Source organism: Nuphar pumila, chromosome 3, assembly GCF_984573655.1.
Source record: "Nuphar pumila chromosome 3, dmNupPumi1.hap1.1, whole genome shotgun sequence".
NCBI classification, from domain to species: Eukaryota; Viridiplantae; Streptophyta; class Magnoliopsida; order Nymphaeales; family Nymphaeaceae; genus Nuphar; species Nuphar pumila.
The window spans coordinates 52,426,254-52,435,650 of record NC_143251.1 but is presented as its reverse complement, the minus strand read 5'-3'; the positions used below and the strand labels follow the sequence as shown (position 1 = coordinate 52,435,650).

The 9,397-nt window shown below is 38.8% G+C and overlaps 1 protein-coding gene across 1 annotated transcript; it reads left to right on the top strand.

Annotated features, from left to right (window-relative positions):
- The first annotated feature begins 224 nt into the window (after nucleotides 1-224).
- Nucleotides 225-2,675, top strand: LOC149842891 (uncharacterized). The gene is made up of 3 exons (XM_090001625.1): nucleotides 225-735; nucleotides 1,623-1,704; nucleotides 2,288-2,675. Exons 1-3 carry the CDS (start codon nucleotides 251-253, stop codon nucleotides 2,498-2,500), a joined length of 780 nt encoding a protein of 259 aa, XP_089857751.1. The 5' UTR covers nucleotides 225-250; the 3' UTR covers nucleotides 2,501-2,675.
- The last annotated feature ends 6,722 nt before the right edge of the window (nucleotides 2,676-9,397 follow it).

Genomic DNA, 9,397 nt, shown 5'->3' with positions numbered 1-9,397 from the left:
GTTCCACAAGGGGATTGGCACTAACAGGGGATCAAATTCTCGAACTGTTTTAAGTTCACTTAGTAAACCGACTCCATCGAAATGGGATGATGCACAGAAATGGCTTGTTGGTTTGTCTAATGGGGTTGATCAAGGACACTCCAAAGCGAACAAGCCTAGAAATTCAAATGCAGATGAGCAGAGACATGGGTTTCCTATAACTCAGAAGGGTAGGAACCCCGGTGAGGGAGCAAGTGATTGCGAGCAAGTCATGGTTTCAGATCTGGATGAAGGAGATACTAAGAATATTGATTACAGCGAATCACTTTGGAGGATCAATAAGCCATCTGATGACTCGTCGATGATACGGTCAGTCTGTGTAAGGGACATGGGAACTGAGATGACTCCAATTGGTAGCCAGGAGCCTTCAAGGACAGCGACGCCAATCAGAGCTACAACTCCTTCAATGAGTAGTCCCATTTCCTCTAGGACATCAACTCCTGGAAGTCGCAATCAAGGAGTGCAATCTATGGAAAGTAACCAAGTTGGTCAGGGGACTGTTCAAAACAGAACAGAGGCAGTCCTTCCTGGAAGGTCTAGTTTTTCTGGGACTGGGTGGGTAAACAATGATGAAGAAGAATCAGAAGCTTCAAAGATACTTCAGAAGACAAATTCTGAGCGAGACAGAAGACTAAGTATGTTGGAAACACGTGCCATGGCTTGGGATGAGGCAGAAAGAGCAAAATACATGGCAAGGTGAATGCTGTTACTCTATTCAATTCTTCTGCCTATCGATTGGTCACTTGTTTTATCCACTTTTAGTTGCAATCTAGAAGCCTAACTTTCAGTTCTTTTGCTTATCATCTCCATCATTTCTTTGACTGAAGGTTTTTTAGCTGAAATTCTAGTTTCAGAGAACAAAAAATAAAAAAATGCAAAATTAAGCTTATTTTTTATTTAGTCCTTGTAGGCAAATAGGCTGATGCTTTAGCATAAGTCTTCATTGTTGCTTGTTTTAGCATGATATTGCAATCAAATGCAGAACATGTTGAGAGGGGTCTTTGCCAAGAAAGGTATCAGTGTTTTTGAAATATGAATGAAATATTAAAATGAATGTTCATTTTATAATGATCATGGCTATATAAGAGTAGCAGAGCAATGTGTTGTCACTTTCAATGGGTTTGATAAAGATGGCTGTAGTCTCATGGTTTAAAATTTGTTGCATCTTAGCATCTCTTGCAACTGTTTTGTGTCTTGTAGGACACCCAATATTTCCCATGCTACACGCAGCTATATGTTGTTTCCAGAATTACATGCAGAAACCCACTCTATCTTTATGAAATACATAAGAACTTCATGTTGCAATGGAACTTCCCCTTTTAGCTGAATCACTTTTTGCAGGGTGTTAACTTTAGGCCATTAGTAATGGTGTGCCCATCTAGGTTAAATTTATTAATTTTTTGACCGAGTCTGGTGATTTGGTGATGGCTAGCATGTTCTTTATTCACAGAAACAGTTTCATGGTGACATCCCAACCGTTTTCCTAACCATGCATAAAATTCAAGTGTTATTCCTGTGGAGCATCATATTTGCCTTCTTGCAGGCATGAGCTTCTCTCTGATGTTTGGATAATGTGATTTCAGATACAAACGTGAGGAGATGAAGATTCAAGCCTGGGAGAATAGTCAGAAGAGAAGAGCTGAAGCAGAAATGAGGAGAATAGAGGTATTTCATGGACATATTTGTCTCTTGAGCTTGTTTGTGTATTTATGATAACCGTTTGGTGAGGAAATAGCCTTCTTTACATGCAAGGCTGGACACTGGATGCTTGATATATAGTTTATGCTATAGGGATGGGACACAGGTAGGTCATGTTTGCATTAATTTGTTTACATTCAATGATATATAGAAGACTAAATTTTCATCTATTGCTCTTCCCTTGGCAAACCTTCTTAACCTCGGTGTTGTCCTATATCATCAAGTCTCTTTTCTGCAGCACTTCAGTGAAGTATTCATCTCAGGATGGAGGTACATAGTAGTGTAGTCACTTGAAGTCCATCACTAATCCTTACCTTGATGTGTCTTTGTCACTTTTATTACTGAGGTTAACTGTTGGAGTTATGTTGATGCTTGTTTTTGTTCTTGTTAGCCTAAATTATGTTCTTATCTATTTTTTGTCACAGATTTCCTCACTCTATGCATACTTTAATTGTATTCTCCCATTGGATATTAACTTTCTGAAACATTGCTGTAATTATCATCGAGTAATTGATTTTTTTTGTTTTGTTAACATTTGTATCAAATGCAGGTTAAGGCTGAAAGAATGAAATCTTATGCACAAGAGAGATTGGCAAACAAGTTGGCTGTGACTCGGCGGAAAGCAGATGAAAAACATGCAAATGCAGAAGCCAAAATGAATGAGCAAGCTGTAAGGACATCAGAGAGAGCAGACTGCATTCGAAGGACTGGTCATCGTCCGACTTCCTTCTTTTCTTTCAAGTTGCCATCATTCTGCTGGTAAAAGAGATTCAAAAGTTTTACACAATATGATCTATTGGTGATCAGGCAAGCAATGCTCCTGTATTTGCACCTGCATGTGGGTGTGATTTCCACTTTTCTTATCACTTCGTTCATGTTGTCATTGTGATTTTTTACATTGTGACTTACATTTCAAGCATTAGTGCCTCTGTTTTGCCCAAATTCTGCATGGTGATGTTTTTTTTTCTGTTTTCTCATAAGATGAAGACAGCTAGAACCAGAATGTACATGCATTTCATACATGTGTGTGTGTGTGGAGAGAGAGAGAGAGAGAGAGAGAGAGAGAGAGAGAGAGAGAGAGAGAGAGAGAGGACCATCCAACCCGAAGGAAAGTCGAAACTCTAAAATCAACAATGATTTTCGTAGGCATTTCGGATGTGTTTAATGTGACCTTTTTACCATCAAACATGCTTTTGATTGAGTTGTTTGAACAAAAAAAACTCTTTTTGTATAGTAAAATTTTAGATGCATTGTGGGCTGTTGATTTTTTTTGTTATTAAAAAATATGTTTAACTATCAAAATATTATAGTCAAACATAATTTTTACTAACTAAACTATAGCAATCAAATATACAAGATCTAATCCATGAAAACACTCAACAGATGGGAAAAAAGAGCTGTTTAATCATGAATTATGATCATGTGAAAGCCTGCTTTGTCTAAATTGGTGGACCATATGATGCAGGCTAATCATCTTTAGTGTCAAAGACTTGTGGTCTAGTACAAAGACAAGCCAGTTCGAATGGGTGACCAAACGCATTTCATGCTGAGAGATATAAGAATCCTGTTATGGGGAACTGTCTGAATTTGTCTACAGGCTCATCGAGTATCTTGAGTTGCTCTCATAACCAATTACTTGTTCTCTGGAGTGCAAGATTTCAAAGCCTTATTTGGCAGTCATCCATCTCCGTGTCTTCGGATAATGGTAGTCTAAGCATGTTCTCCAATCTGCCTACGTGCCCATGCTTCACTGGCCATGGTCACCACAGTTGTGTGTTTTGATACAAACTGTAAAGGACAAATTTTTGAAGTGCAAAAATGCACCGTTCCTGGATAGATACATGTTCACTGCATAACAGACTGAGGTTAACAACTTTGGGTACAGAGGAACACTGTCACCTTAAGGATTCAACCCAGTATCCTTTTAATGTACAACAAATCCTACAAGGGTAAACTGTCTTACTGTTACTGTGCCTGTATATATACAATTTGCGAGCATATTGTTATACAACCGACAGCCTAACAGGTCCACAACATTGGATCTAGTGGGAGGCACCATTTTCTGCTTATGAGTTTTGGTATCTGAGCCAACCCCAATTTAAGATTAATGCAGAACTTGTGATTTCCATATGTCCAACACCCACTAACTGTCAAAGCCACTTCCACCAAACTGACCATGCTAACCATTTTTGGTCCCTGGCTCCATGTATGTTTACTCTCAAGTGCTGCAAGCTTCCTTGTTAGTACTAGTCATGCATGCAATACACTGAAGTGCATTTATCACCAGTCAATAAATAACAGCTACAGTCTCAAATATTGCCGTATTTTTTTAATCTTGCATTTTTGTCACAAGGTTTTCAAAAACCGATGCAATCTCCCAAAAAAAAGAACACGATATTTTCATAATATTGCTTATTTTCGAAATATCTCATTTTTATCTTAATGTTGTCTTATTATTAACGTGATTTATATTTGTATATCTTAATGTTTTTCTTATATTTTTAAATTTTATTTCCGTGAATTTCCCTAAAAACAATGTTATTAATTTATTGCTTCTCGAGGAATCCTGATAACGAGATCTGTGACTGTGCTACAACAAACTTGTCTTTGATGATGGACTTATCTTTTGTACTTGTGGTGAATGTGAATGAAGTGATGTCTCTTTGCTTCTAAAAGGAAAGGGTATTTCTTGGTGCACCGTATCTTGTGGATCACATTGCACCTATAAGTCACATCATAGCAAAGAAGCCACACTCCACCCTAACAGCATGCAGTTGCAACAGGCCACCCACGAAAGTTTTATCAGGCGTTCCTCTTTGCCAACAGTGGGAATCAGCAAAAGCTTGTGCAGCCACCCATTATCCAGCACTTTGCATGAGAAGCTAACGCCCGTCTTCACCCACATGTGTGCGTGCACACAAACACACACACACAGCACATTCATAATTGTTGCAATACCCAACCTTACTGTTTGAACAACATTGTGCTGGGTTGCCTGAGTACAATTTTCTTAACTTGCAGTCATAGTGAGCTTCATGTTAGGCTTGGTCGGGTTGCCTGTCTCGCCTAGTTTCACACCACTAAGTCAGGTTCCGGCCGAGTCAACTTCATGACTTGACCACAGTCAGGATCTTTAACCAAGAGAAGACCTTCAAGGAGAATCTCTAACCAGTAGAATATCCAAACTAATTTCTGATTACAGTAAATCACAAATTCTCACAAGTTGCTGATCCCCATCTTTGATCAACAGGCTTTCAACTCCTTTTTCTGGGCTGCAGTTCATTTAATTCTCTACTGAGAATTTTAGGCTTTTCACTGCCACATTTCTACTGGCCTCTGCTCTTCATGAGCTTTACTGCAGGGCTTTTTCTCATTAAATGAACAATAAATAGTTTCAGTTGAAATAGCATAGAGGCTTGAAAGTTTGTCTGAGTCTTAACTTCTTCTGATCATGGGTAGTAATATAGAAAGCTTCATGCCTATTCACAGTCCACTTCAACCTGCCAACAGCGGCCTGTGTGGTCTTCCATTTGTGGAGCACTCTTGTCCATAATTTGACAGTATATCCAGTTTCTTCTTCCACTTTAGCTTTTTATAACAATTCTTTGTGATCAAACATCCAATTTCTTATTTCCCACTTTAGTATTTTATAAATATTTTTTTGTGGGTTTTCCGGAATCTGGGTCTTCACCATCTAACACGGGATGCTTCCTCGTCTTTGGAGTTTTACAGTTGCAGTTCAGAATGTAAATGTTAAAAATTATTTATAGTGGTAGTGGGCATGGGGGATCCATATATATTCCCTTGCCGGATAGTCAGTGAACAAGGTTATGACAATGTTTCCACTCTTTCAGTCTTCTCAGACACCAAACCGCTCCTTGTTTTGCTCCATAATAACTGGCAAAAATCAATGCCAAGGCCGTTTCTGACTTGCTTTTGTTATTATTGCTTCAAAATGGAGCAGCAAAGTTCATGCTAGCTGTATGAGAACAGAACATCTGCCATCTCTCTCTCTCTCTCTTGCAACCGAAAACCTTACCACACAAAAGACAAATTCCAGTTTATTGCATAAGCTGGCCCTCAAGTATTACCTTTTTTTTTTGAGAGAGAGAGAGGTTCATTAACTTCATTCCATGCAAATCAAAACTAAAGAAACCATTGAGTTTTCATGGCCTGAATATCTTCAGTGCCATCTCATAGGGGTGTCAATGGCTCAGGTATAACCCGATTCTGATCTATACCAGATTCGGTAGGTTGAGGGTTTGGTAACAAAGGAAGGGATCCAATTGACTATCTGGGTTGAACCAGTGAGGTCAGTTAGCATATGAAGCCACATCTGGTTTATGAAATTTCATACCAAACCCAAGTCTGACCTGACTTCTGATTAAGATCTTAAATTTTTCAATGTAAAAAACATTAAAAAATATTATTTTACGGAGTATGGTCCTGGTCTGGTTTATGTAATTTTTATTGGATACGGGTATACTTTTCCTTGTGGTAGATTCAAGGGAACCCAAGTCCAGATCCACTACCTGCTCTTGTTAGTCGGGTCTGGGTCCAGATCCACCCAATTCTCACAAAGGTCCAACCTGTTGACATCCTCAATCTCATGGATTGGGCCCATCCAAGCGTGTGATATACCATACACATTGCATCTCGTTATTCTCCCAGCACTTTGCCTTTATTTATTGAAAATGTGATCAGCTTCTAGTTCCTACCTAACAATGCTACAGTTAGGGGCGGAACCAAAGGGAGGCGAGCAGGGGCCCTGGCCCCCCACAAAATTAAAAAAGAAAAAGTTTATATATATATATATATATATATATGGAGAGAGAGAGGATTAATTCTCTAATACTTGCCAATATTCTTATTTCATTTATTGAGTGTCATACCTCTTATAGTAGAGTGTTTTATTATCTAAAAGGAAGTATTATCATCTTAACAATATCATATTTAAATTTTAAAATTTATTATAACCAATCCTTTACTTTTAGCATCTTAATGGATCTTTACGTTTTCTATCTTTACCCATTCAAATTCACATTTCCTAATTTGCTTATTGCATCAATATAATTTGTTAATAAGCATGTCATCTCCCACCCCTTATTCATAACCTTGTTTTAAGGTTGACCTTAAATTATCTCTACCCTCTCATTACTTTCATCTTGGGCTTCCACTACCATGAGTTCTATAAAATATAAATGTTTTTCTTTACAACTATAGCCTTTGTGTCATTTTTCATCACATCACCAACAAAGGTCATGCATAATTCAATCATAAATGTTTTCGTGTAAGTGGGAGGCTTTTAGGCAACTAATTGCTAGAATGAGAGTTTATGCATTCAGTAAAAAATTGGTCAAACTACCTTATTGGTGGATGTTTGAAAACTAGTAACGAGGACAGGAGTTTATGCATTTGAGAGGGGGAAGTGAGGACATCTTTGTAAACAATAGGAACTTGTCTAAAACACACACAAAGGCACACAATTTAACATGGTTCAGTCTAACGTGACCTACATCTATGATGAACCCTCACTCTCTTTTTTTCATGTAGAGAGGAGAGAAACCTGTTTCGTTTATATAAGCACCAAGAGTACATTCAAGATTATTGATGCGGACCCAATTATGGAGGAACCTGATCCGCACGCATCCGTTGTCTCAAGATCTCAAAATGGATCTATGTGTTGCTAGCCCAAATCCAAATCCGAAGTACTTGAAGGGGATCCAATTGGTGCTACTCCAAATCCAAGCTTCAAACTTCATCGAGCTGTGGGATTCCACCTCATCACAGCAGCCTAATTGGACCAGTGGGGCCCGCTCCAAGGGCACCACCTCATCCTGGCATTGAAGGCACAAGTGAGACCCACAGGTGGGTGCCCCTCTTGGTTTAAACAAAGAAGCATGTGGGGCCTGCCTGGGGGCGACTTCCCTATTTTTGGTGATTGAAAAATTATGTAGAGAGTTTATGAAGGGCCTAAAAGAAGCTTGGCTGATTTTGGGCAAGTCAAAATGGGTTCTACTAGTTTTAGCCTAAGCCTAAATTAGCTTAACTAAGAATAGCCAAGTCCAAGAAGGCTGACTCATTTTCAGTTTTAATCTTAGTAGGCTTTATCTTATTTTTGCTTCAAATTTACTCATATCTTTTTAACTTGTGAGGGTGTAAATAGACCTTCTGAGCCTATATAGGCTTGTAAAAAAAAATTGATCATGTTAAATGAATGAAATATTGACTCTCTCTATTGGGTGTGGTCCTCTCTTCTCTTTTTTCTCTCTAAATGATGTGGTCCTCTCTTTCTCCTTTTTTATTGTGAGTCCCTACCCTCTCACTCATTTTCCTCTCTCTCTAAGGCTTGACCCTGACCCAACTCAGTGATTGGACCCTTATGGTTAAGCTCACCAATGTGGACCAAGGCCGCAACCAAGGTCTACTTGCATTCGATGGACTGCATCAAAACTGCAAAAAATTTTGCATCTCCAAGCCAATTTCGTGGAGCATTGGCCTCTTCCAGCTGGACAAAACCGTGTAGTAGACCAAGTTTGACCTAGCCCAAGTCTAGTAAGTCAATCCCAACCATTAACCTTAGCCAAAACCTCTTCTTGAACCCACCTAAAGTGAGTAACCCCAATTCAGCCCATGTTATGTATGTCGTTAACAACATAATTTGGTCTGATTTGCAGAAATTGAATTTCCCAAATCATAGTGAATCTAAGGTTGAAATTTTAACCCTAAGATCTCCTATGTATCCCCAGCCTACCCTCCAAAACTCAGTTTTTTTTTTCATTCCAATAGGGATAATTGATTTTTCTATTATAATCTCTCAGAGTCAAAACACAGTCCTGACCCATTATAAAATCTAAACCTTAGGCCATGAAATTTTGACAGGACCTCTTTACACGTGTCTAGATCCTTGTCCTAAAATTTGAGATTTTTTATGTAGTAAATTGAGAAAACTGAATTTGCTCTCAAACACTGTTAGAACCAAACAAAACCTATCTACCCTGTTTAACTGTTGACTTAGACCTAGACCTAACCAAGCCTACCCGCTACCCAAAATTCTTAACCCAGGCCTAGTCATAAAACAAGAACACATCAATTATGTAGTACTCTATAATTTTCAATCACCTTGGAATTTTTATTGATTTGGTTTTCTACATTAGATTTACAATCAATAGAAGTTCTTTCTGAAGAAAAGTTCTTAACATTAGGAGGAGTCCTTTCAAGAGGTGACTCTAGAAGAGGAGAAGCCACATTGAGAGATGTCTTGGGCTTCTTGAATTGGTACATGACCTTAGACACTTTGAACAGTCATCTCAACATGCCCCCTCAAGCCAACCTCCATGAGGTTGAGTTTGTCTATGAAGTGATTGAATTTAGGACCTGGTAGAGGCTTTGTAAGAATATTTGCAACTTGATTTCAATATGAGATGAATTGAACTTCAATTTCACCTTTAGAAACCTTTTCTCAAGCGAAGTGGTAGTCAATCTCAATATGTTTGGTACGAGCATGAAACACAGGATTGGCTGCCAAATATGTAGCTCCTAAGTTATCGCTAGGGGTGGCAAAATCTGTCACGACCCGCCAACCCGCTTCTTAGCCGGGTTCGGGTTTGGCTTAAACGGGTTCGTGGCGTAAACGGGTCGACCCGCCTAACCCGTTTAT

What these genes read in the sequence shown, in the direction of transcription:
- LOC149842891 (XM_090001625.1), top strand. Translation starts at nt 251, where the DNA reads ATGGTTTCAGATCTGGATGAAGGAGATACTAAGAATATTGATTACAGC. An exon ending in AGAGCAAAATACATGGCAAG is followed by an intron (nt 736 to 1,622) that starts GTGAATGCTGTT and finishes ATGTGATTTCAG; the next exon opens with ATACAAACGTGAGGAGATGA. An exon ending in CAGAAATGAGGAGAATAGAG is followed by an intron (nt 1,705 to 2,287) that starts GTATTTCATGGA and finishes TATCAAATGCAG; the next exon opens with GTTAAGGCTGAAAGAATGAA.